The sequence below is a fragment of the Branchiostoma lanceolatum genome, chromosome 1 (genome assembly GCF_035083965.1).
Source record: "Branchiostoma lanceolatum isolate klBraLanc5 chromosome 1, klBraLanc5.hap2, whole genome shotgun sequence".
Classification (NCBI taxonomy): domain Eukaryota; kingdom Metazoa; phylum Chordata; class Leptocardii; order Amphioxiformes; family Branchiostomatidae; genus Branchiostoma; species Branchiostoma lanceolatum.
This window is the reverse complement of record NC_089722.1, coordinates 762,748-789,756: the sequence shown is the minus strand read 5'-3', so window position 1 is coordinate 789,756 and position 27,009 is coordinate 762,748. Positions and strand designations below refer to the sequence as shown.

The following is a 27,009-nucleotide window of genomic DNA, read 5'->3' as shown; positions in this document are numbered from 1 at the left end:
GCAAATTCCTGCCCGTAGGCTAATTGCGAGCACATGTTCATGTAACACGGAGTGGACGTACAGACAATGATAAAAAATATAACATATGACTACTCTAGTCTTAGCTACTGACGCTAAGTTCTAACTTATTGGGTTCGGCATATTTTTCCGAGACAGTGGAAGACGAATGATCCCACTTGTTCTGTAATATGTGGGTTTTGTAATGTTAACAGGGGAGAAGTTTTCTTTTCGTCTGAAAACGTGGAGAAATTAGGATGAGATATGGTGGTCTCTTTAAACAGATAATTTATTTCGTGGTCGTAGAAAGGGCAACTTGACATAAAAGACGTGGCCTAAAAGTGGCCTGACTGCTCTCAACCTACCGCCAACCTTGGCCGAGTTGTGGTCGTGAAACAAGGTCGTGTCACGGTCCTGAATATGGGACAGGGGATTTAGTTCGCCTCTAGTTTCACTTTCATTGATAATAGGATTTTCTTTCTTGCCGCTAGCTCTAGTACCCGATTACCAAGCAACACCATCAAAATAAAGAAAAATACTGGAATTCAAATTAAGAATACGCCCCCGAAGCAACTCAATATTAGTATTTCTACTTCCTCTATTTCTCAGAAGCCTTGGCTTTATCAATAGTACAATACCAAGCTTGGTTTCAAAGGCAAATAGTAGCGGAAAACCTCAAGACAACCGTACACACTCACGCCACATCTTCAGAAAAGACGCCGCAGCCGTATAGTTCCCGTTTAAAACTTTATTCGAGCCCACACCGACTACTTTCGCCTTGTGTGGGGCTTTGTCAAGGTTCAAAGCTTGGCTTCAAAGTGATAAAATTGGATCTTCGCCTCGGGGACAATTCTAGTCTTTCTCCAGAATCCATTTAATGTTGTACACCAACTTGTTAGGGACGCCCACGCGTACTTACGCACCGGAAAGGCAACTTGACGCCATTGGATGCTAACCTTTCTGCAGTTAAACTCCTTTCCTGTCGAGAAGCTCACCCGGGGCTTGTCAATAGGTTGCTGCCTTCACAAACGTATCATTAAATTGGAATTATTTTCATGGTCGACTTCCAGGAACAGGGTTAAGGCTGTCTGTTTATGGTCCTGCGAACGTGCAAACCTTTACACCAAATCCGTCTGACGACTTTTGCCTGAGCTTTCGGATGACAAGGAGATTCACTAGATTTTCTGATTTGGCCAATGGCCTTAGGAATGTCGCAAATTTGGTCCCCAGCGAAGATGAATAAGATAACTTTTAAATCTTTCTTTATGCACTGGATGAAAGCGGGCTTGCATTTTCTGATGAAACTTAGATTCCATCGATATCCGGATACATTCAAATGAACTTGTGCACTTTATGCAAGGATTGCTAGCTCTAATACGTTGGTGCTTTTTGATCTGAATGACCGAGGAATTTCATAACGATTTTTTCTCTACATCTCAAGGTAGGGTACTGACTCTAGCGGATGCTATCAAAACTGCAGGTGACAAAAATGTATAATTTCTTGTGAAATAACGGAACAGGACAACTCTTTATTGTGCTATTGGAACATCATGGGGTGCTTTCAGCGTTTTTGAAATGGTTTCTGACAAAATTATAAAACAATGGAAGATGTGCTCCTTTTTCGTTACTTTTAAAAAAGCCGTGTTTATTGTACTCGCTCACTCACTCACTCACTCACTCACTCACTCACTCACTCACTCACTCACTCACTCACTCACTCACTCACTCACTCACTCACTCTCTCCCATAGCTTAGTCAGCCGTCGGGGAAGCATAGCGTTCAGCAAAGGTTCTCCACTGCCGGCGGTCTTCTGCCAGTCTGGTCATCTGGTTATATATCTGGTCTTATAAGCAGGTGATGTAACACTGAAAGGAGGTTATATCGACTTTATAGGTACAGATACAGAAGCAATTTACATTATATCATCCATGTTTTCATAGTCAAAGCATCAAAAATGAAAAAGAAACAAAAAGCTTGATTGAAATCTTTAATTACAAGACAAAGTTATCATACAACTCTTATCTATCTAAATCATGCTCTTCGATTGTGTAAACGGATTAAATGCTTTTCAGATCTTTTCGATGAGTCGTAAGCGAAAAACGCGTTCTTCTGTCCCTTGTTTTCAAGGACGGTTGCGGTTTGACCTTGAGACGGGGAGACAGGTGACCGCCCCCTCGTCGCACTGGCACGAAATGATGAAGCCGTCAAAGTTGAGGTCCCATGTCGCCCCGTTGTTATACTCCTGTCCCATGTACGAGCAGGACACTGTGGAAATGAATATCAATCGAGTTTGAGTTTGAGTTTATTGAGATGCCCTTTACCCCTCTAAGGGGCTAATCTTCCAGGGCTCATAAACACTACATATACATCACAAAATCACCACTGTTTCTCCGAAAATGAATGAATGAAGACTTTTATTGTAAATGTTTGCCCCACTGGGCTAAGCACATGTCACATGTTAACAACTATATACATATTCATGAGTATTACTGTATATAAACATCTAGCATACTCTAGTACTTTCGACTTCCTCTCGCTTCTCGGTAATTGCATGAATGTAGGAGGCTGTGTGATTAGTTAGAGTTGGTCTATCGAAGGCTGTAAGAAATATGAATTTCTCTCTACTATTCTGGTATCTGAAGTAGGGGAATTTACTTAACACATCACTGAAAAGAATTCTTCTATCGCCATCGTACAAAGGACAGTCTACAATAAAGTGTACTAACCTGAGACGCCCTGTGGATGTGCTATGGGCACCCCATTAGTAGTTGTGTACTAACCTGAGACGTCCTGTGGCTGTGCTATGGGCACCCTGTCAGTAGTTGTGTACTAACCTGAGACGTCCTGTGGCTGTGGGCACCCTGTCAGTAGTTGTGTACTAACCTGAGACGTCCTGTGGCTGTGCTACGGGCACCCTGTCAGTAGTTGTGTACTAACCTGAGACGTCCTGTGGCTGTGCTATGGGCACCCAGTCAGTAGTTGTGTACTAACCTGACACGTCCTGTGGCTGTGCTATGGGCACCCTGTCAGTGGATGTGTACTAACCTGAGACGTCCTGTGGCTGTGCTATGGGCACCCTGTCAGTAGATGTGTACTAACCTGAGACGTCCTGTGGCTGTGCTATGGGCACCCTGTCCGTAGTTGTGTACTTACCTGACACGTCCTGTTGCTGTGCTATGGGCACCCTGTCAGTGGATGTGTACTTACCTGACACGTCCTGTGGCTGTGCTATGGGCACCCTGTCAGTAGATGTGTACTAACCTGTGACGTCCTGTGGCTGTGCTATGGGCACCCTGTCAGTAGTTGTGTACTAACCTGAGACGTCCTGGGGCTGTGCTATGGGCACCCTGTCCGTAGTTGTGTACTAACCTGACACGTCCTGTGGCTGTGCTATGGGCACCCTGTCAGTAGATGTGTACTAACCTGAGACGTCCTGTGGCTGTGCTATGGGCACCCAGTCAGTAGTTGTGTACTAACCTGAGACGTCCTGGGGCTGTGCTATGGGCACCCTGTCAGTGACAGTAGTTGTGTACTAACCTGAGACGTCCTATGGCTGTGCTATGGGCACCCTGTCAGTAGATGTGTACTAACCTGAGACGTCCTGTGGCTGTGCTATGGGCACCCTGTCAGTAGTTGTGTACTAACCTGAGACGTCCTGTGGCTGTGCTATGGGCACCCTGTCAGTAGTTGTGTACTAACCTGAGACGTCCTGTGGCTGTGCTATGGGAACCCTGACAGTAGTTGTGTACTAACCTGAGACGTCCTGGGGCTGTGCTATGGGCACCCTGTCAGTAGTTGTGTACTAACCTGAGACGTCCTGTGGCTGTGCTATGGGCGCCCTGTCAGTAGTTGTGTACTAACCTGAGACGTCCTGTGGTTGTGCTATGGGCACCCTGTCAGTAGTTGTGTACTAACCTGAGACGTCCTGTGGCTGTGCTATGGGCACCCTGTCAGTAGTTGTGTACTAACCTGAGACGTCCTGTGGCTGTGCTATGGGCGCCCTGTCAGTAGTTGTGTACTAACCTGAGACGTCCTGGGGCTGTGCTATGGGCACCCTGTCAGTAGTTGTGTACTAACGTGACGTCCTGTGGCTGTGCTATGGGCACCCTGTCAGTAGTTGTGTACTAACCTGAGACGTCCTGTGGCTGTGCTATGGGAACCCTGACAGTAGTTGTGTACTAACCTGAGACGTCCTGTGGCTGTGCTATGGGCGCCCTGTCAGTAGTTGTGTACTAACCTGAGACGTCCTGGGGCTGTGCTATGGGCACCCTGTCAGTAGTTGTGTACTAACGTGACGTCCTGTGGCTGTGCTATGGGCACCCTGTCAGTAGTTGTGTACTAACCTGAGACGTCCTGTGGTTGTGCTATGGGCACCCTGTCAGTAGTTGTGTACTAACCTGAGACGTCCTGTGGCTGTGCTATGGGCACCCTGTCAGTAGTTGTGTACTAACCTGAGACGTCCTGTGGCTGTGCTATGGGCGCCCTGTCAGTAGTTGTGTACTAACCTGAGACGTCCTGTGGCTGTGCTATGGGCGCCCTGTCAGTAGTTGTGTACTAACCTGAGACGTCCTGGGGCTGTGCTATGGGAACCCTGTCAGTTGTTGTGTACTAACCTGAGACGTCCTGTGGCTGTGCTATGGGCGCCCTGTCAGTAGTTGTGTACTAACCTGAGACGTCCTGTGGCTGTGCTATGGGCACCCTGTCAGTAGTTGTGTACTAACCTGAGACGTCCTGTGGCTGTGCTATGGGCACCCTGTCAGTAGTTGTGTACTAACCTGAGACGTCCTGTGGCTGTGCTATGGGCGCCCTGTCAGTAGTTGTGTACTAACCTGAGACGTCCTGTGGCTGTGCTATGGGCACCCTGTCAGTAGTTGTGTACTAACCTGAGACGTCCTGTGGCTGTGCTATGGGCACCCTGTCAGTAGTTGTGTACTAACCTGAGACGTCCTGTGGCTGTGCTATGGGCACCCTGTCAGTAGTTGTGTACTAACCTGAGACGTCCTGTGGCTGTGCTATGGGCGCCCTGTCAGTAGTTGTGTACTAACCTGAGACGTCCTGTGGCTGTGCTATGGGCACCTTGTCAGTAGTTGTGTACTAACCTGAGACGTCCTGTGGCTGTGCTATGGGCACCCTGTCAGTTGTTGTGTACTAACCTGAGACGTCCTGTGGCTGTGCTATGGGCACCCTGTCCGTGGCTGTTATCTGGCCGTTGCTGCAGTAGTACTCCACACGGTACGCTCCCTCAAACACGTCCCAGCGGCTGCCGTCTTCAAAGTAGTACCCCATATGATAGCATGCACCTGAACAAAGGGTTATGATAGCACTTTTAAGATGTAAACGGTCGTAGCTGGTACTTTAAGATGAAGAAAGGATTCTTATGATAAATTTTATGGGCAACTTCTGACGCCGACGTTTCACAAGCTGCCAACTTCAAAGTTGCTTCATTGGAGCCTACAAGTATGTCCATCGCATCTTTTGTTTCCTTTCGTTCGTTACAAAATCAGCTCCTGCAGTTAAAAAAAAGCTGCTAGGACCTATTTTCCAGCCAAAGAGCTATCCACCACTAAAAAATCATGACCATAGCATGTTCTTAACATGAGATTTCAAAAGTTCCCCTGCAGTACCATAGAAAATTGCCATGGGGGCCTTAAATCCTATAATGTCGAGGTCTGACAAAGACCTACCTACCTACCAAATATGAGGACAATCCATTTAGGCATTCGTGAGTTATGGTCTTAAATTCCTGTGGACACATTCCTGTGCAATTTCTATAATTCTTGCAATCTGCACACAATATATATACCATAAGCCTTGCCCCTGAGGCGTCGCCAGAACACTTCCAACGTATCACTGGTACTAAAATGTGCGTTCAGCATGTTGGCGATATCCCTTGCTCAGACATGCATGTAATAACACTTCTTCTGGTAGCCACATCATCAACTGCTAGATACAGGAACATCAGTAACTTACTCTCCAAGTAGAGGAGTGTGTCCGGCAGGTTTTTGACGTGTTTTAGGCGTTTTTGTCGGGCTTTCTACTTTGTCTTTGTCGATACACGTCAAAAACCTGCCGGACCCACTCCTCTGCTTGGATAGTACAGTAACTGACCAGGTTCTGGAGGGACCGGAGTGGTGCTAGAGGTTGTAGAAGGCTCGGGGGTTGTGGTGGTGGTTGTGGTGGGCTGAGGAGTAGTGGTTGTCGTCGTGGCGGGTGCGGGAGTGGTGGTTGTAGTAGTCGTTGGCTCAGGAGTTGTAGTTGTTGTTGTTGTTGTAGTGGGCTGAGGGGTTGTAGTGGTCGCTGCAGTCGTACCCTGCCCCCAAGTGTCACCAACCTGTTGTGAAAGACAAAAGTTATTTCATTCTTATTTATTGGTTTGGCTGTTCAGCCCATCACAACTAGCCTGTTGCTATTACAAAGGGCTGACAAAGACAAGACATTACAATGGAATTTTGGCATGGACAGCGTAACAAGCCATAACAATATCCTAAGTATATATACCTGGAAAAAGTTGTGTACATACTTGTGTATATATTTCACGTGTGTATCTCATTATGAGAAACCAACTTTAGACGAAATAATCATTGTTAGTTTCACTTGATGAACATCCAATATGGCAGCATAAAGCATTAGATAGATGGTTTACATGCAAATGTATCTGGGTGAACGCAAATGCAAAAATACACATACGTATATTTGCACATGTACATCTGTGGGTGTCAACATTTGTATATAGTAATGTGTACAAGTGGCATTATATGTGTTAACACGGAAGGGATGGGACAAAAATTGAATACATTTTGTTACATTTTGTTACTGTTCTACTTACATTACTCATGAATCCTACCTTTCTACAGAGTCCACAGAAATGATGACAGTTGTCCTGGACGTAGAGTTCCTGACAAGCCGAGACGTCCGGCCAGCCCGGATTGGCGCCGCAGAGGGGGCTAGCGTTGCCACAGGGCTCTAGAAATGTAAATATGTTTACAAAACATTAAGTTACGTATACCCACAAATCATGAACATACATTCGTCCCTGCTTGGGTTATCTTCCAACAAAGGGGGCTAGCGTTGCTGCAGGGTTCTAGAAACATCAATATGTTTACAAAACAGCAAGTTACCCACAATGCAAGGAAACCCAGTCATCCGTTTTTGAGTCACCCTGCTTGATCATTTAAGACAAAAAACTATCAATAAGAAGTACCAATCTTATTATTACCCAGCCCAAATACTAGTTGCCACACAAACCCGTGACCATTGAATGAGATAATAAGAATTGAAGTTCCACACAAAGCGGTTAGAAGATGCCATTTGCTCTGTCGACACCTACCAAGAAAAATTCATGTATTCATCAGCAGATGCATCGTAGATTTCAAATTTATTGGACTAAAGCAAAGGCCTGTAGCACTACTTGTAATGATCAATCAACAGCCACTAATCCAAGAACCTTACCGGAGCAGGTGGGACCGTCCCAACCGTCGGCGCAGGAACACGTGCAGTTGTCAGGGTCCAACGCGCCGCCGTTGAAGCACTGCAGGTTGCAGCCTAAAACAAAGAAACAGATCTTAAGATTATGACAAAAAAAGGCCTCATGGCAGTTTCTACCTGATCTTTGTCTTTACTGGCCAGCACGTTAAACTATCGTCCATTGGCATTGTGACCTTTTGCCTCGCCTATCTCGCTCTTAAAGACATACCGTATTCAAGTGACATGACACAGATTGGGTATCTTTCGAACAGCCTTCTATCTTCCGTGTATGGTTCCATTATCAAATAAATCACAGAGAGACTGAAATCTCAGGCTAATAAATTCCAAAATTATATCCAAAAATATTACAATTTCGTTTTCGAACATAAAATCCAATATTTTGATCAATCTAAAATCGTCTGAACTAAACTATTTTTGCTACCCTAAAAAGGTTCAATTGATAGATCGAGTGCTACTTGTGTGTGTACTTACTAGGCTCGCACACCCCACAGAAGGCGTGGCAGAGCTCATGCACATAGTCCTTACTTCTGTGTGTACTTACTAGGCTCACAGACCCCACAGAAGGCGTGGCAGAGCTCATGCACATAGTCCTTACTTCTGTGTGTACTTACTAGGCTCGCACACCCCACAGAAGGCATGGCAGAGCTCATGCACATAGTCCTTACTTCTGTAAGTACTTACTAGGCTCACACACCCCACAGAAGGCGTGGCAGAGCTCGTGCACATAGTCCTTACTAGTGTGTACTTACTAGGCTCGCACACCCCACAGAAGGCGTGGCAGAGCTCATGGACATAGTCCTTACTAGTGTATACTTACTAGGCTCACACACCCCACAGAAGGCGTGGCAGAGCTCATGCACATAGTCCTTACTAGTGTGTACTTACTAGGCTCACACACCCCACAGAAGGCGTGGCAGAGCTCATGCACATAGTCCTTACTTCTGTGTGTACTTACTAGGCTCACACACCCCACAGAAGGCGTGGCAGAGCTCATGCACATAGTCCTTACTTCTGTGTGTACTTACTAGGCTCACACGCCCCACAGAAGGCGTGGCAGAGCTCATGCACATAGTCCTTACTTCTGTGTGTACTTACTAGGCTCACACACCCCACAGAAGGCATGGCAGAGCTCATGCACATAGTCCTTACTTCTGTGTGTACTTACTAGGCTCACAGACCCCACAGAAGGCGTGGCAGAGCTCATGCACATAGTCCTTACTAGTGTGTACTTACTAGGCTCACACACCCCACAGAAGGCATGGCAGAGCTCATGCACATAGTCCTTACTAGTGTGTACTTACTAGGCTCACACACCCCACAGAAGGCATGGCAGAGCTCATGCACATAGTCCTTACTTCTGTGTGTACTTACTAGGCTCACACACCCCACAGAAGGCGTGGCAGAGCTCATGCACATAGTCCTTACTAGTGTGTACTTACTAGGCTCACACACCCCACAGAAGGCATGGCAGAGCTCATGCACATAGTCCTTACTAGTGTGTACTTACTAGGCTCACACACCCCACAGAAGGCATGGCAGAGCTCATGCACATAGTCCTTACTTCTGTGTGTACTTACTAGGCTCGCACACCCCACAGAAGGCATGGCAGAGCTCATGCACATAGTCTTTACTTCTGTAAGTACTTACTAGGCTCACACACCCCACAGAAGGCATGGCAGAGCTCATGCACATAGTCCTCCGCGCAGAGGTCAGGGGTCGGCCAGCCCGGGTTGGCTCCACAGTTCTCATGGCTGTCCCCACAGACCTCTGCACACATAAGAAGGTCTTAGTACAATGCCAAACCTTTCTTCCAACACTAAGGTATTAACAGATCAAATTCCAACAACCACTGTCGCCTTCTTCATGATCGATAAGTGACCAATCGCTGCCGAACGTAAACTGGCGAGAGTTACAGACACGTGACCGTATGGACACGTGCCTTAATGTCAGCAATTGGTCAAACGTGCCTGGAAATTTATAATGCCCGCCGTCTCTGTTGAGTGATGTCTGGATGAGCTTCCATGGATAAGATAAGAAGGTCTTGTTGTTTTACTTAATTAAATGATATCTAAATTCGTTAGAGATGTATTCCATTTTCCTTTCAAGCTGTCATTCAACGTGACACCACTCCATAGCGGTACGGATAACCTTGTCAATTTGAAGATGTATTTATCATCATCACCTACTTCAACATTTAATTTATCAACATCATCATCAACATCAACTTCGACACCATCATAATTATTACATCAATACTATCTTTATTATCATAAACATTACAATCAACAGCATAATCATCACCAACAACATTGTCGTCATAATCATTATCGCCTGTAAGTCCTTAACTGCTTTCTAAATGACATGTTTTAAATGGCAAGCTCACGCTTTCATGTTTACCTTCGCATGTCTCTCCGTCCCAGCCGCGTGCGCACACGCACGTGCACGTCTCGTCATCAAACGCACCGCCGTTTGCGCAGTTTTTGAAGCAAACCTCTGAGGAAAACAATAGAAAATTATGAAGCACTTGAAGAACACAGCTTTTAGACTTTTGATAAACCATTTTATGTTTACAGGTAATTATGATTATGACACAAAGAGACGAGCTACTCTTTGATAAAAGAGAGAGATTATTAACAAACACACACACAGACACACACACAAACACACACACACACACAAACAAACAAACATACAAGCACACACCTGGCTTCTGGCACGTCCCACAGAACGCGGGGCAGAACTCCCTGACGTAGTCGGTGGTGCAGGAGTCCACAGTCGGCCATCCCGGACTCACTCCGCAGTACTCATGGTGGTCCTCACATTTGTCTTAGAACAACATAAACAAATTCAACGCCTGTGATGACCATATCAAAAATGCAATCGCATTTACACACTGATATTAAAAAGTAAAGTCATTTCCGTGAATAGTTTCATCAGGTTGGTGAGTCACTGAATAAAAAGACTCTTTTTACACAACCAAGAGATTTATTCCACCGACGTTTCGGTGACCATCTGTCACCTTCTTCAAGGCAATTCTGACACCAGTGTGCTGCATTACTATGTGAACCAGTCAGAATTGCCTTGAAGAAGGTGACAGATGGTCACCGAAACGTCGGTGGAATAAATCTCTTGGTTGTGTAAAAAGAGTCTTTTTATTCAGTAAAGTCATTTGCTGTAATAAACAAATCCCTCTCAATCTAGATTTTTAAGATCACAAAGAGACGAGAAGAAGCCGAACCTATTCCTTAGAGTGGTTTGAACTAGTGTTTTAGATCAGTATTACTAGATCAGTTTTAGATCAATATCAGAGGTCCTCTCAGTGTCATTATATGAACTTTATTACAACTTTTATATCCCTACGCCAGAACTTAGCCATATAAGGCATTAATGTACGATGAAGGTTATCGATTATCATGTATCAAAAGGGTTATCAAGCCTTATGGTGATGTAGCATTGACTGTACAACCGACAGCATCTTTTGTTTGATAAATGCCATACCTGCTGTAAGTCAATACCTCTGACCTCTCGAACCTCTTTGACATTTTATCATTATCATTATTGTGTACGTTAGGAATTTATGTTTGTATATATGCGTAATATTACAACATTGTCTTTGTACTTGCTATGTGTTAGACGCCTGATATCAGCCATTGCTGCCTGGGATGTCTAGTATTGCCTGTTGCAGTTTAATAGAATAAATGCCATACCTGCACAGGTAGGACCGTCCCACCCGACATCACAGGCACAGGTACAGGAGGCCTCATCGAGCGTCGCGCCGTTCACACAGTTTAGACTGCACACTGGAATAGATGAGAGAAAAGAACAACGCATTATGTTCTCATATGCTTGTATGGGTTTTCGCTGATCATTCCTGGAGGAGTAAGGAAGAGATCCTCAGAGACGTTCTTTTGTGGGCACCAAAAATGGACATGCAAGTGTAGGCAGACCTCACGCGACATACATACAGCAGCTGTGTGAGGATGCAGGCTGTAATTTAGAAGAAATACTGAGAGCAATATAATGGAGGACAGGGAGGACTGGAGGAGGAGGGTGATGTTCATCCGTGACACTCACACGACAAGCTAAGATGATGATGATGCTTTTACGTGATCAGCGACTTTTGTTATTTCAATCTAATCTCCTAGCACATCCATCGGAGGCAATGACAGGATCCAACTGGTGAAAGCAGTATCATTGGCCACCGGTATACCGTGCCCTAGACACAATGGAAAAGAACCTACTGCCCGTACGGTCTCAAGAAGGCTACAGGACTAACTTTGCCTATTAGTAATTACAGGTTTGCGATAGTAACACCTATTCTGTTTTTGCTTGCAAGGATGGGGGCCATTGTTAAATGTGACCATTTTATTGGGAGGGGTGTTTTTTTTTTGTTCGCTCGTGTTGGGTGTGACCATTTTGACGGAGGGGTGTTTTTCTTGCTAGGTTTTTTTCTAGTTTTGGGTTGCGTGTGACAATTTTGACCGGTGGGATGTTTTTCCCGCTAATGTGTGGGTGTGACAGATGGAAGTTATTAATGTGGTGGTGTTACGACCTTGCCGTTGTTTACCTTACCTTCGCACAAGGGCCCTGTCCAGTCGCCTACACAGTTGCAGTCGCATGTGTGTTCGCCGTGGTTGGCTGGGTTCCCTCCACGGGTCCCACCGTGGGCGCAAGCCGGGCCAGAACAATCTGTAGGGTGCGTAGTCCAGTGGTTAGCGATCTTACCTCTGGAACTAGAAGCCCCGGGTTCGATCCCGGCTGTGTCGCTCACCCGACATGCACGCTGCCGTTAAAGATCGCAGTCCTTAGGACGGGACGTTAAGCCGTGGTCCACTGTTCATTGTGCTTGTCGAAAAGAGCTAGGGGAATTTCCCCGGTACACTGAACCTGTAAATACTGTACATAGCGTCTGTCTCCTCTGTCACGACCAGTGGAAGAGTAGCTCATCTGTTCATTGAGTTCATTTGAGCTAAACTGGTTCGAGATTCCTTTCCTTTCCTTTATCTGTAACGTTTTCAACAGAGGTCGATATTTCATTTGGATGGTTTCATGATCTCCTGTGATCAGGACTGACCAAAGTAAGCTCCTTATTTGTAGTTCTATGGGTATGTACACACAGGCATAGTTTAGTTATCTCCGGGGTATTGGAAGTACATAATGTACTATAAACAGTTGTTTACGTTGTCATAAAAGCATCATCACTGAAATGAAGAAGACAAAATCTCTTCTGATCATGAGTGATTTCAATTTTGCACGGTCATAAATTTGTTTTAGCGGTAACTTTCAGAGCCTTCTGACAAAAGAACACGTACACTGTCTTGACAAATGACGATAGACGGTTGTTAATGTTAGAAAATGCCTTCGAACCTTTTGTTTTACATCTTGGCCGTCACATCTACGCAAAAGATAGGCAGTACTAATGTATTAATTAATGAGCTAGCCTTATTTGGCACAAACAGTCGTTAGTTGCTCATGAATAATCAAGTAGCGATGCAAGACGTATTAAGCTGATTGGCTGATACCTTACCAGCGTCCTTTGCGGCTTTGCTCAAAATGAGCTTTAGCAAACCCTCTGATTGGTGGTGACGTCGCCAGAAGCGTGATCAGGGGCTCGGAAGGGCAGGGCCGCTATGGGAGGTAACGAACATATCGGGTCTGCTGGGAGGACGATCTAGACGAAAGCTAGGCAGTACTTACCACAGTCCCCGCACCACAGTAGACTAGATAACTATTTCGTTTCCCATGTACTTCCATGTACTTGTTTGTTTGCAATTGGCCTTTGGGCATGAACTTGCAATAAATTATTAGTTGATATTAGAAAAGACCGTCCATCTTATGTTTTACATCTTGGCCGTTACATCTAGACGAAAGCTCGGCAGTACTTACCGCAGTCCCCGCACCACTGCGGGCAGTTGTCCCGTACGTACGGGTACTGGTCGCACATGTCCAGGGTGGGCCACCCGGGGCTGGCCCCGCAGTGAGGGGACAGGTTCTGGCACGGGTCTACAAAAATATCTTCAACTGGGAAAAAGACATGATAAAACGATGTGTTACTGCCTTTCTCGTGTTCAGTATTTATTTATTTAGATTTACCACATTTCTGGAATGATTGACATAACAGGTGACTATCACCTTTTCAAGGTGTCAACCCAGACCGGACTGTAAAGGTTGGAAATTGCATACCGGGGCATGCCCCTATTATTTTTCGAAAGGTGTGGTGGCTTCTTTAACGAGCGCGGGGTTTGCTGTCCCCAAACCCGGAGAGCCACACAGTACAAGATATTATCTCATTTTTATGGAGCTAGATAGCCGTACTTTGTGCCCACGCTCGGGAAGAAGCAACCGTGAGTTTTCCCCATCTCCCTAGCTTTTCGGATGGAACTGCACTGGCGTACTTGTTTATGACTTTAAGCAATCGAAGTCATGAAAGAATAAGTGGGTCGATATTAACTTCTTTTTCAGTTTGCAAGACAGGATATTTTGTCTTGTAGGTTCGTTATTATGATGATCCTTATACAACTTTCAAAATTACTGCGATTCTGCCAAGACAGCAACTATAACTTGCACAGTAGAGTAGGGGGGGGGGGGTATTAATTCCAACTTTGTAAAATACGCATTTCAAAATATGGATATGGTCTATCTATTAAAGCACAGAAATCACAAAATTTGGGCAATCATTGGAGTCTAACCCCCCTGTACATACCTCTTGAAGTTTGTACATATGTTCTAATGGGACTAGTCCATTTTTGCAATGGGGGTGATTTGGGAATAGTCTATATCTGAGTAGAGAATAGACTTTGGGTTCAAATAATCACTTAAATGTCTTCTTACCTCAAAATATTTATACCTTAAGGCATTAATTATGTTTGCTAGCATACCTTTGAACTAGTTTAGTACGTAGTCATGGTACAAACTTCAGGGGGTATGTACAGGGGGGTTAATGTTGAAAAAATTACAACACTTTTACATTTTCATACTCAGATAGACCGTCCCCATATTTCTAGGTGCGTATATCAGCAAAAACTGCACTTTTGAGAAATAGTACCTCCCCCTAGAGTATGTATCATAATGATAGCTGCAGTACCTCCATTTGTCGTAGAGGTCACCGTTTCCTGTTTGGGGGTGGTGGTTGTAGCTACAGTTGTTGGTTCAGTGGTGGTTGAAACAGTTGTCGGTTCCGTTGTAGTTCTAACCGTTGTTGGCTCGGTGGTAGTTGTAACAGTCGTCGGTTGATGTGTGGTTGTCAGCAAGGGTGTCGTTGTTTGACCTTTAGATATTATGTTTAGGGAGTTAAACACGAATGAAACCGCAAGATCGGTAGCGCCTTCTTGCATGACCAACAATAATGATTGAATTTGAATTATGATTATACATATTGAAGTATTTAATTCTGTTCCAGTTTTCTACTTGAATTGTGTAAAATGTTATATTCATCATTATCGTTGAGCAGCTCTAGCTGCATTTAATTTTGAACCCAAACAACAATATAAAGTGAAATAGATAAAGTTAAATACCTTCCCTTGAAGAGTATAATGTGAATACGTTGATGAAGGTTAGACATCCAGGTAATAAGATACGCCAAAAATAGTTACTCAAGCAACTGAATAGACTTTTAAAACAGTCAGACGTTTCGGACAGCATCCGCTATCTTTAGTCAGTGACTAAAGAAAGATCTGATAGAACTAGTTTCTATACCAAAACTCTGAATGGATCTGAAACTGTCTTCACTTCATTAACATATCCATTCAGAGTTTTGGTATAAAAACTAGTTCTACCAGATCTTTCTTTTGTCACTGACGAAAGATAGCGGATGCTGTCTGAGACGTCTGACTATTTCAAAATTTTATCTAGTAGCTTGAGTAACTATTTTTGGCGTATATTGTGAATAGTGAACGTACCTTCTTTCACGCACAGTCCGCACATAGAGCGACAGTATTGCCTGACGTAGTCATTGACACACGAGTCGGCGTTCGGCCATCCTGGACTGACCCCGCAGTAGGCGTGTGTATCGGCACACTCGTCTGGGGAAAGAAGATACATCATGGTCAAAGTTAGCCTGGAAACCATACCATCGGTATGGTTTCCCCTGATATCTCTACGGCCCTGGGAGTGATACCCGCCCGCCCTGACAGCTTAGCCCGCTCGGGGTGTGGCTTGACGGTTTTGGATTAAATTACTTGGGCGGTGAAACCGTCTATGGCAACTTAAGTAAAAAGGCTGCGAAATTATATATGGCAGCTAAGTAGACAGGCTGACAGAAACGGCTCAATCATAAGCAGACTTGGCCCGGTAAAACACCCCTAAGCCGACCCCTAGAGACTGGGACCAGGGTAGGTCAAAGTTCTCAGAGGAAATACAACTAATTTATAGACGTAGGATATCAGTCTAATGTGGTCTCTTGGTCTAATTCCTCTTGAAGTACTGTGCTACATGTTCTTTTTAAACGCTCAACCGAAGCACTGTACCAGAATGAATTTTCTGATTTTTTTATATAAAAAGCTTATTTTAATTGTTGTTTAGTAAGTTGTGAGAATGACCTCTCACCTTCACAAGTTTCTCCGTCCCATCCGGCCGCACAGGCGCAGCTACAGGACGTGGCGTCAAGAACTCCGCCGTTCTTACAGTCAAGAGCGCACTCTGGAAGTGAAAACAAAACGAACGGACACGGACCATGAACAAGCTTGCGCCCTACTATATGTTGTATGTTGTAGCAATTGTTGTAACCAGCGGACCAGCCCCCTAGCTGCTGTAGTGACTTGCACTTGTGTGGCCCAAGCGCTACGAATGGGAGATGGGAGCCCCCCTACGCATCTTTGATGCATGGGACCACTTTTTTTGTAGCAATTGTATATTGTTGTACCATAAATATGTAATGATACATGTTGATAGAGTTATTAGGACTCAAATGACTGTGTATCTCTGTTATGTTATATCTGACCTTTACCTCTTCCCTCATGACCTCAATGAAAAGCGGCCTGCGTGCCGATTTGAGCTTATTTATTTTTATTTATTTATTCAAATTCACAGATTGCGTACAATCTGAGGGGCGCCGGCAACAGGAATCTAGTTCCTCTACGAGGCCGACTCCCCCAGAAAATTTACAAAGTTGAGATAAAAACAATACATGAAAGACATCAAATACTAAAAGAAATACATTAAAAAAATGAGAGTAATAAGGTCAAATGATAAGGAAAACAGGGTAAACGGTTAAGCTATGTCACTATGCAAGATGAGCAACGACAAGTGGTCGTCCAAGTACATAAGTTATCAACAGAAAATGTGTCACTTAATCGGGATCTATAATATGAAATCAAGAGTTTTTTAACGGACTGTAGAGTGAGGTTTGAGTACATATGTTGGCGAATGTCTAGTGGTAAATTGTTCCAGATGACGGCAATACGACTAAAGTAAGAGAATGAGAATGATTCAGTTTTACATGGCCGTGGTACAAGTTGGAATTGGTCTGTAGAGCGAAGTGATCTAGTAGGTCTGGATACATTGAGGACATGAGAAATGTTGGTATAGTACACGTTGCGGAAACATTTGAAAAGAAATAAGATATCAAAAAGTTCTCGTCTGTAACACAATGGTAGAAGGTTGGTATGGGTTAATCTGTCATTATAGTTAAGTTCGTAATCATTACAGATGTACTTGGTAGCACGTCTTTGAACACCTTCTACTTTGCGCTGATACAATCTTGTATGCGGTGCCCATACCTGAGAACAGTAGTCTAAATGTGGTATCACCAGTGATCGATACAAATTGAGTTTAACAGTAAATGGGGCATTAAAGCCTACTGATCTCTTGATCATTGCAAGTCTTGAGTTACATGTTGATATCTTCTTAAGTACATGAGAATTCCAGGATAAGTTATGTTGTACATGAACTCCTAAGTCATTATAACTATCTTGTCGACTGAGTACAGAATCTGACATGCTATAAGGGTATTCAACAGGTGAAGTTTTACGTGTCATACTAACAACTGAACACTTAGATGGATGAAATACCATCTCCCAGGTTTTCCCCCAGGCCACAAGACGATCTAAGTCGGACTGAAATTTAAAACAATCAAAAATCGAAGTAATTCTTCTAAAACATTTAGCGCCATCTGCAAACATGGCCATTTTACCAAATTCAACACAGTCAGGTAAATCATTAACGAATAATAGAAACAAGAATGGCCCTAATATGGATCCCTGGGGGACACCTGACAACACAGGTAAGTAATCAGACATTTCGCCTTCTATGACAGTTCTTTGAAAACGTTCTGAAAGATAGTCGTTAAATAAAGCAAGTAGTTGTCTGGAGAACCCAAAAGATTTCAATTTGTGTACTAAGAGTTTATGAGAGACACTATCAAATGCTTTGCAAAAATCCAAGAATATTACGTCAACTTGCCCAGATTTATCCAGTACTTCACCTATTTCCTCGTAAACTTCTAAAAGTTGGGTGGTAGTGGATTTACCCTTGACGAAACCATGTTGGAGGGGATAAAGAGTGTTTGACAATAATGGATAAAGAGAGTTGAAAATACATCTTTCGAAGACTTTGCTTGTGATACATAATAACGACACAGGTCTGTAATTAGATACGGCACTCTTATCACCCTTCTTAAAAACAGGAGTAATATTAGCTTTTTTCCACATACTCGGAATTTTTGCATTGCTCACACATAATTGAAACAGTTTTTCCAAAGATGGTGCTAATTGAGCTGCACACTTATTTAATACCATCGCTGGGAGATCGTCCGGCCCTGTGGCCTTTGTAACTTCCAGGTTTTTGAGAATAGATTCAATGGTGCTGACAGAAAATGTAACTGAAGAGATTTTTGGCACACTAGAAGTATCAATCAAGTCGGGCAACGGGGTTTCCCCATCGGTACAGTTAAAAACAGAGTAAAAGAAGTTATTGAACAATTCTGCCTTCTCCTGAGCAGACTCAGCAGACTCATCCTGAAGTTTCATTCTGTCTGGTAGATTTTTAGACTTTGTCTTAGAGTGGAAGAAGGACCAAAATCTTTTAGGGTTACTCAGTACGATGTCTCCCAGATTAATCAAATGATTTGCATATTTAGCATTTAACATTTTCTTCAATTTGTTGCGGAGACGTCTGAACTTGGCCCAGTGATTTGGTTTGTCTGTTCGTTTGGCTTTAGCCCAGGCAGTGCGTTTGCATTTTTTTAAATGCCTTACTTCCGAATCAATCCACGGTGGTGCGGTCATGTCCTTGATGACTTTTTTGGGTATGAATTTGTCCGCAGCTGCTTTGACTGAATTTAGCCATCTTTCCCAGACGGAGTCTAAGCAAAGACAGGGATCGATGGTATCAGACAATGGAAATGATTCTAGATAGGCATTCAAGCCAACAAAGTCACCATTCTTAAAGTCATACACAAGTCGAGATATCTTAGCTTTGGGGTGTGGTTGAATGTTGACTTTAAACTCAATAATAGAGTGATCAGTGTCAAATTCAAGGTCCACTTTGGATACAGCAGAGACTTTCTCTGGGACACTACAAAAGACGAGATCGAGTAGGTTGCCATGTTTGTTTGATGGAACCTCGTTAACTTGTGTCAAGTGAAAATCACCAATAATGTCAATGAAATTATTGACCGACCCATCTCTGCCAGTATCCAAAGACGTCCAATCAACCCCGGGTAGGTTGAAGTCCCCCATTACAATAACATCCTGAGCTTTTCTGGACACATTTTCCAGTGTAAGTTTCAGGTCACTTGTAAAGACATTGATATCATGATTGGGAGCTCTATAACATAGTATAATCGCAATTTTCGAGTGAAACCTAGCACTAATAGTGCATACAAGAATTTCACTGGATAAAGGCTCGAGCACAGACAGACGCTGGGCTTTCAAATTATGAGAAAGCGCCAGAAGAACACCTCCACCCCTTTTACCAGGGTTCATAGAGTATCTGTCCCTACGTAATATTTGATAGTCACTGAATGGAAGGAGTTCAATGTCATCAACATGTGGACCCAACCAGGTCTCAGTGACGCCTATGATGGAGGGCTGTAGCAAGCCGACTAAGATCTGAAACTGTACAAGTTTGTTCCGAGATCTGTTCACAGAAGATAGACTCCTTGCGTTCAAATAACAGAAGGATACACATGCTTTGTCGGTACTAGGAGTCTGTGCTGTTCCGTTAGACACTGGCTGCTATTCACCCACAGAGTTTGACGACGGTCTTGACATCGACCGAGTGTACACTCCGCGAGTAGGACGCTCCGAGAGGTTTATCATGAATAAACAAAGGTTCAAACAAACAAACAAAATATCACAATTTGCAACAAGTTGCCTCAGGCTAGTAAGTCATTGTGAATTTTTGCGACAAAGGAGAAGAAAGCATAAGATGAACTCCATTGTTGTTTTTGACAACAAAAAAATGCAAAGAACCTCAGAGAGCTACGACAGCTTGCAGGAAAAAAGACACAGTGGAAAGAAATGAAGAAAGACTGAATGCAGCCAGAGGTTGTTTCAACAACTACCTGAGCTGCAGAACATAGTGGATCATCATCATCATTGTAGTTTTTAACAAGAAGATAAAGATTTGATTAGCATTGATATCAAATTATCCTCTCCATGTTATCATATCCTTGCAAGACTCTTCTCAAATACATTGTTTGTACTAACCTTCGCATGTTGGTCCAGCCCACCTGCCGACACAGTTACAGTCACAGGTGTGTTCTCCATAGTTAGAAGGAACGCCGGCTCTCGTACCGCCGTTAGCGCAGGGTACAGACGTACAGGCTATGGTAACAAAATAATTGTGTCTTTTCAAAAGGATCATATTAATGCAATGCTATCGTAGACGAATGGATATAGCTAGTCCATTGGGAAATACAAAATGCTTAACACATAATCAGTATGAAAGTGCAATGCTAATTATATGTTTCCTATATTTCCGAATGTTGTTCATAATACTTCAGGTTTGTTATGTTAGTTTAACGATTACGTTTTTTTAAACAAATAATTATGAATTGGCATTGAATTTCCTTTTTCTTTGAGTTGAATGTGTGATAGTTGTGTGCCGATTTGTTAAGAATAGAGAGAACGCTAGCGACCCCACGGAATGGTATGGCGACCCTGCGACGTCACAAAATCAAGATGGCGGCCACCAAATGCCAACGGATCCAACAAAGGTTTTGCTACGCAAACCTGTAATGATAATCATTGATGACTAATCACTAGTATACTCTTGTAGGCTACAATATGACCAAACGTAATCTGATACGTACAGCATTGCCCACACCACTGGTGACAGTTGCTCAGGACTCCGCCATTGGAGCAAAGGTCAAGGGTCGGCCATCCGGGACTTTCTCCGCATAGGGGCGATATATTTTGGCAAGGCTCTAGGATGTAAGATTTATTGTTATTGTTGTTTGTTGTTTCGCATATGTACAAGTATTTTAAAACAAAGAAATACAGGACAAAAAAGATACAGGGGGCAGAAGCCTAAGTGGCTATTGTTACAACAAAGTCAGTCACAGTTCACTGACACATGTATGTTTCCCCATGTTTTTACCATGTATTTACAATTAGCCCACGGGCATGAACTTGTAATAAAACTTTCTAATCATACAAAATGGCGTGTCACCTTCACAAGTCTCCCCATCCCACCCATCTGCGCATGTGCAGCTGCAGGACGTGGCGTCAAGAACTCCTCCGTTCTTACAGTCGAGGGTGCATTCTGAAGATGGAAATATGCCAATCACGATAACAACTATGTGTTCCATCTGTAGACAGTAAACACACCTACTACAAAAATATGTGCCCCGTACAATTGACAAAGCTTCCCTCGTATGGTACAAAAGGATTTGATTTGAATAGAGGGTCTGTGATAACATGAATAGACGTATTGCTTTCGCTTGAATGGGGCAAAGTGTACTGCAGTATATTTTTTGATTTGATACAGTTTAGTTTACGATGACGTGGTATTCATATTTTCATCGTAGTGCAGGCCAATGTATAGAAGAAGATGAAGAGTACGTAGTTTCTGCTGACCTTCGCATGTTGGTCCAGCCCACCTGCCGACACAGTTACAGTCACAGGTGTGTTCTCCATAGTTAGAGGGAACACCGGCTCTTGTACCGCCGTTAGCGCAGGGCACAGACGTACAGGCTGGAATGATCGCAAATAAGCTTTTTTTTAAAAAGTAGTAAACATCAAGTTTCTAATGTTAGTTCAGTAGGAAAATATGCTTTTGTCAAGCGTGTACATGTAGTATTATGAAAATCTAAATGATCACAATGAGTAGTGTAGTATGATCTTTAGCTGCTTATTGGCTGAATAGCTGTTTTGCTAAAAGAAAGATTGCAATGACATGCATACGTTGTTCCTTCTGTTGCTTGGATTCTGCAAGCAGTCGACAGTAATATCTAGGATATCATATGGAAGCCCTTGGCTTAAATCTGCCATTGGATACTATTACATATGTAGATTGAAAAGTCTTGCAACAGAAGAAACTTGTACTGGTCATTGGGTCCTCTTCACTTGATCAAAAACAGCTATTTCAGATAGTGAGTCGATAAATATCATCCTAGACTACGTATTCTGATACCCACAGCATTGCCCACACCACTGGTGACAGTTATCCTGGACTCCGCTATTGGAGCAGAGGTCAAGGGTCGGCCATCCGGGACTTTCTCCGCACAGCGGTGACTGGTTTTGACATGGTTCTGTTGAAGGAATATAGGGTTTTCAACAGTTGAGATGATAGACATTCAAAAGTTTCAGCCGATAGCTCGACGTATTCTTGTGACTCCTTCATCGTATAACATTACGCTTTCTGTTACCAAATTTCTGTCACTAGATTAAGCACATTATAGCCATGAATTGGAAATTAATGCACATTTATATTTTTAAATGTCTGTAATAAAAAAGAGAAATTCTGTCACCTTCACAAGTCTCTCCATCCCACCCATCTGCGCATGCGCAGCTGCAGGACGTGGCGTCAAGAACTCCGCCGTTCTTACAGTCAAGGGTGCATTCTGGGAGTAGGAACGTCCCAAAAAAATACATCATTCGGACAATAATGTTTACTGTGGTACAATTGGACTACTTGATAGGGAATATGAACCTCATTGGTCAAATCTACGAAGCAGAAACAGTGTCAAAAAGATCGTATACGTTTTTTGAAATGGAATAGGTATGTAATTTAGAATGGAATATGTGTTTTTCAAATCGAATAGGTATGTAATTTAGAATGGAATATGTGTTTTTCAAATCGAATAGGTATGTAAATAAACATGGAATATGTGTTTTTCAAATCGAATATACATGTGGTGCTATTATTTTTGAAAGTTGGTATTGTTTTAAAATCTGGTACTATACGATTCCAAAATACCATACGATTTCTGTTTGCTATACCATTTCTGTTTGCTATATCATTTCTGTTTGTACTCCGGAAATGACGCGTTCCGCTCCGGAAGTAGGGTAGGGCATACATCGGACAAGTTCGTGGTCTCCCGCGATGTTGCCGGCCATTTGCTCCGGGTAAGTTGTGTTCGTCTTTGGCGAAATACGCCAATATTAACGCACGCCACGTGTTGTCAGTGTCGCTGTGGACACTCGGACTTGATATCGGCCAGTTACGGTTGGTAGTGACCGTCATTTTGTCGACAATCGCCAACATTGACTCGGGAACTTTACGTCTGACAGTGTGGGGGAGGGGGGGGGGCGTGTTTTCGTGTACCAATATATAACGTTAGCGAAATTCCACCGGCGAATCTTTACGAAAAGAGATTAAATATGGAAATTATGGGTAGAAAGTCAACACAAGTTCTGCTGCTTCTCGGACAATTTTTAATTAGGCTTGATTACCCTCATGAACTTTGGGGTTGATAAGCTTGCCGCAAACCGGGCGTTTTGTGTATTTACGACAGAAGGGTAAAAGGGCGAGTCCAGAATGGATGTGTCAAATTAGGGCGTCAAATTAAGGTCCCACAACACAGTACGCAGACTTTGTGTGGATAAAATAGTGCTAAAATCATTGTAAAATTCTTCTAAATTCTAGAATAAATACCAGTGGTTGGCAACTTGGGCTACATGCCCTATTCTTATACCTACCAATTTTAGACTAGCTCCTTAGTCTAGTTGCCATACATTGTACCTGTTATGATTGTCAAGCAATAAAATGTTATGTTTTGTGTATAATAATTAGTTGCATTTCATGTATTTTCTTCTCAGAGTTCCCAGAAAAGATGTAGTGTCTGCACTGTGGGGCGTGCGGCACATAGGACGCTGAACTTTACCATTGACTTTCTAGAAGAGCAGGGCCCAGTCGACTTGCCTGAGTCCAGCACACGTTGGGAATACCAACAGGGCTGCCATACGGGGAGTTCTGTAGAAGGCTTGTCAGCCATTACAGTCAAACCTGCCCAAGGCGACCACCCGAGGGACCGAGAAAAAGCGGTCGCCATGACCAGGTGGTCGCGTTGAAGAGGTGGTCGCCTAGGCAGGTTTGACTGTATTTTCTAATCCTAAAACATTGGTCACTTGAAAACTGAACAGATTTGAAGGTGATGTTGGAAAACTTGGAAACCTGCTTTTTGGCACGAGACTTAAGTAATTTGAGAGACCATGTTTATCTCAACATAACAGATCCTTTTATTTAGTCATAGTAGTGTATATTGTTATAAAGATATTCACCTTTCAAAACTGCACAGACCATGGTCTATTTACAGTTTTGGGGGGAGTCTGTACAGGCAGACCAAGTTGTATGGATACTGTCCATGCCTAGTGTAACAGAGGACTTTGTTTGGTTTGTGGTGCCTCCATCTAGACTGAATGAGCCTCGTCACGCTGTGAGAATCACATCAAGAGAGTTCACACCCAGCTTGGCAGTACAATTAGTGTATGTGTGACAGCATTTTACAAACCAGTGAATGACATTCAAGTCAGCATGAAGGTCATGTCAAATTTTGACTGTAGTGATGAGGAATACTGAACTTTATGTTGAGAAAATGGTGTATATGCAGTATTAAATAGAATATGTGTCTGAACTTGAGAGATTAGAATAGGTCATCTTTTTTATAAAGGAAAAGTCCATTTCAACAAAAGTTTAGTGGGAGCACTGAAAGACATCATGATTCAGTCTGAAACTGTGGCAATGTAGTTTTTTATTGTAAGAATAATATCACTAGACCATGGTCGACATTCACCTCATATAGAAAGGGGGATTTCTGTCCATTCTATATATATACATTATTCTATATTCATGTATATGTATATGCATACACTTATATCAAAATAAACATTGTAATGTAGAACTTTCCGTGTCAATTTTCTACTTGTGCCTGAGATGTTTTTCTTAGTATACTGCAGTCAACATTGCAACACTATGTAGCTGTCAATAGTTCTACTCAAGTAGCATACACTGCAGTCAACACTACAACACTTTGTAGCTTTTAATACTTAACCAGTCATCATTCCGACACACCTTCCACACAGGTGTAAGGCCGCACCCCACATGGCCACTGCTGGCTGGTTGGGCCCATCGCCATGTAAGCATATATAAGGAAGGACATGATTGCCGAGCCGGACTTGGTCAACAAGTTAGGTACATGTAATATAGTCTAGGGCTAGTATTTGGACATTTAGCGGCGCTCTCTAATTACACTTATATACTGAATATACTATATGAATAGAGAAAAGGCCACACAGGTTTCAATATAATTGTGTTTGTATTTTAATGAGATAATTACTTCACAAATATACAACAACAGGACTGGCTTACAGGTACTTCGGTTACATAAAGGTCGGTAGCCTATTACGTTCCATGTAAGGGACAGGAAGGTAAACAACCCCAAACCGTTGTTGAAGTATTGTACTGGCCGGTCAAGAACCCCTCTCTGATCTGATTGTACAATTCAGTAAACACCCTCGTTTCGATGTTAAAGCACCATTGTGTAAGATCAGTCACGTCGCCAGTTCCATGCGCGGGTCGACCCGGCCAACGGGCCTCGTTCAGTCACGGACACTCCCATCTCGCTTCTTGTCCGTGCGATCGTGATTAGAGCCAATTCTTCTCCTGAAGTTACGGATCTGGCTACCCGACTTCCCTTGCCTAGGTTGGTCTATCGACGAGAGGCTGTTCACCTTGGAGACCTGCTACGTTATGGGTACGGACAGACGTGAAAATTGCACGTCTCTCTCTTTAGTTTTCAATGGCCCACCTGAGCGTACCGGCACCATGAAAGCCGCGGTGCTTTACGGGGCAGCTTTCCTTATCTCCGGGCAAACCGATTCCTGGACACGTGCGCCTTACAAAGAAAAGAGCACTCTTTTCGGGGCTCATACCCACGTCAACGACTTCGCTTGCGTTGCCGCGCCGGGCGAACATTTTCCCGTTCGCGGGAATGTTAACCCGATTCCCTTTCGGTATGCCGGGGCGGCTCGTGACGCACAGAATCCCGCGGCCGCACCCGCCACCGTGCGCCCGACGAACCTCGGAAGGACCCGAGGACCCAACCTCGTTACCGCTGGGAGCAAGCAGAGCGGGCCGGGGCGACGCGCAGTGACCACGAAACCGGGCCCGCACTTCCGAGTGGCCTTCGCTTATCACTCATGACCAGCTGACCCATGTCCAACTACTGTTCTCACGTGGAACCCTTCTCCGCTAGTCTTTGAATTTCTCGTTTGAATATTTGCTACTACCACCAAGACCAGCAGCCGCGGCGGCTCCACCCGGACTCGCGCCCGAGGCTTCTGCGCTCACCGCGGCGGCCCTCCTACTCGTCGCGGCCTGGCTCAGCCGGAGCGGACTGCCGTGACGGCCGGGTATGGGCTTGACGCTCCAGCGCCATCCATTATCAGGGCTAGTTGATTCGGCAGCTGAGTTGTTACACACTCCTTAGCGGATTAAGCTTGGCCACCGTCCTGCTGTCTGTATCAACCAACACCTTTTCTGGGGTCTGATGAGCGTCCGCATCGGGCGCCTTAACCCGGCGTTCGGTTCATCCCGCAGCGCCAGTTCTGCTTACCACACGTGGCCCACTGAGCACTCGCATTCCAATCCCGGCTCCACTCGAGCGAGTCGGATACCTTACGTACCTTGTGAAAGTTTGAGAATCATTCGCTTTACCAGATAAAACTGCTATCTGAGGGGAACTTCGGAGGGAACCAGCTACCTAATGGTCCGATTAGTCTTTCGCCCCTATACCCAAGTTTGACGATCGATTTGCACGTCAGAATCGCTACGGACCTCCACCAGGGTTTCCCCTGGCTTCGCCCTGCTCGGGCATAGTTCACCATCTTTCGGGTCCCAACGCGCACGCTCTAGCGCGACCTCACCGACGGAGCGGTCGAGATCGGCCGGTGGTGCGCCCGCGCCGCGGAGACGGCGGGGATCCCACCTCGGACATACGGACGGCCCTTCACCTTCATTGCGCCTCTGGGTTTCGTACAGCACCCTTGAGTCGCGCACGCGTTAGACTCCTTGGTCCGTATTTCAAGACGGGTCCTGGTCGGGTGGACGATCGGACCTCGCCATAGAACCCCGGGCGCCCTGCGT

At 44.2% G+C, this 27,009-nt stretch overlaps 2 protein-coding genes and 1 long non-coding RNA gene across 3 annotated transcripts in view; 1 reads left to right on the top strand and 2 right to left on the bottom strand.

Moving 5' to 3' along the window:
• Positions 1-1,970: 1,970 nt before the first annotated feature.
• LOC136421640 (multiple epidermal growth factor-like domains protein 10) lies at positions 1,971-11,830 on the bottom strand. The gene is made up of 10 exons (XM_066409109.1): positions 11,812-11,830; positions 11,190-11,282; positions 10,186-10,308; positions 9,880-9,975; positions 9,130-9,249; positions 7,447-7,539; positions 6,842-6,960; positions 6,106-6,328; positions 5,151-5,297; positions 1,971-2,262 (listed from the first exon to the last, which is right to left on the bottom strand). The coding sequence occupies exons 1-10, from the start codon at positions 11,828-11,830 to the stop codon at positions 2,120-2,122; spliced, it is 1,176 nt and encodes a 391-aa protein (XP_066265206.1). The 3' UTR covers positions 1,971-2,119.
• A 4,152-nt stretch (positions 11,831-15,982) lies between these two features.
• Positions 15,983-27,009, bottom strand: part of LOC136421610 (multiple epidermal growth factor-like domains protein 10) — a 43,048-nt gene continuing 32,021 nt past the window's right edge. The window contains exons 13-16 of the mRNA XM_066409070.1: positions 22,394-22,486; positions 20,735-20,848; positions 20,130-20,246; positions 15,983-16,119 (exon numbers count right to left, since the gene is read on the bottom strand). Coding sequence (XP_066265167.1) covers positions 15,983-16,119; positions 20,130-20,246; positions 20,735-20,848; positions 22,394-22,486 — 461 coding nt within the window. The remainder of the gene's footprint in view (positions 16,120-20,129; positions 20,247-20,734; positions 20,849-22,393; positions 22,487-27,009) is intronic.
• Positions 22,595-24,766, top strand: LOC136428613 (uncharacterized). The gene is made up of 2 exons (XR_010754640.1): positions 22,595-22,991; positions 23,685-24,766. It is a non-coding gene; the product is annotated as an uncharacterized lncRNA (long non-coding RNA).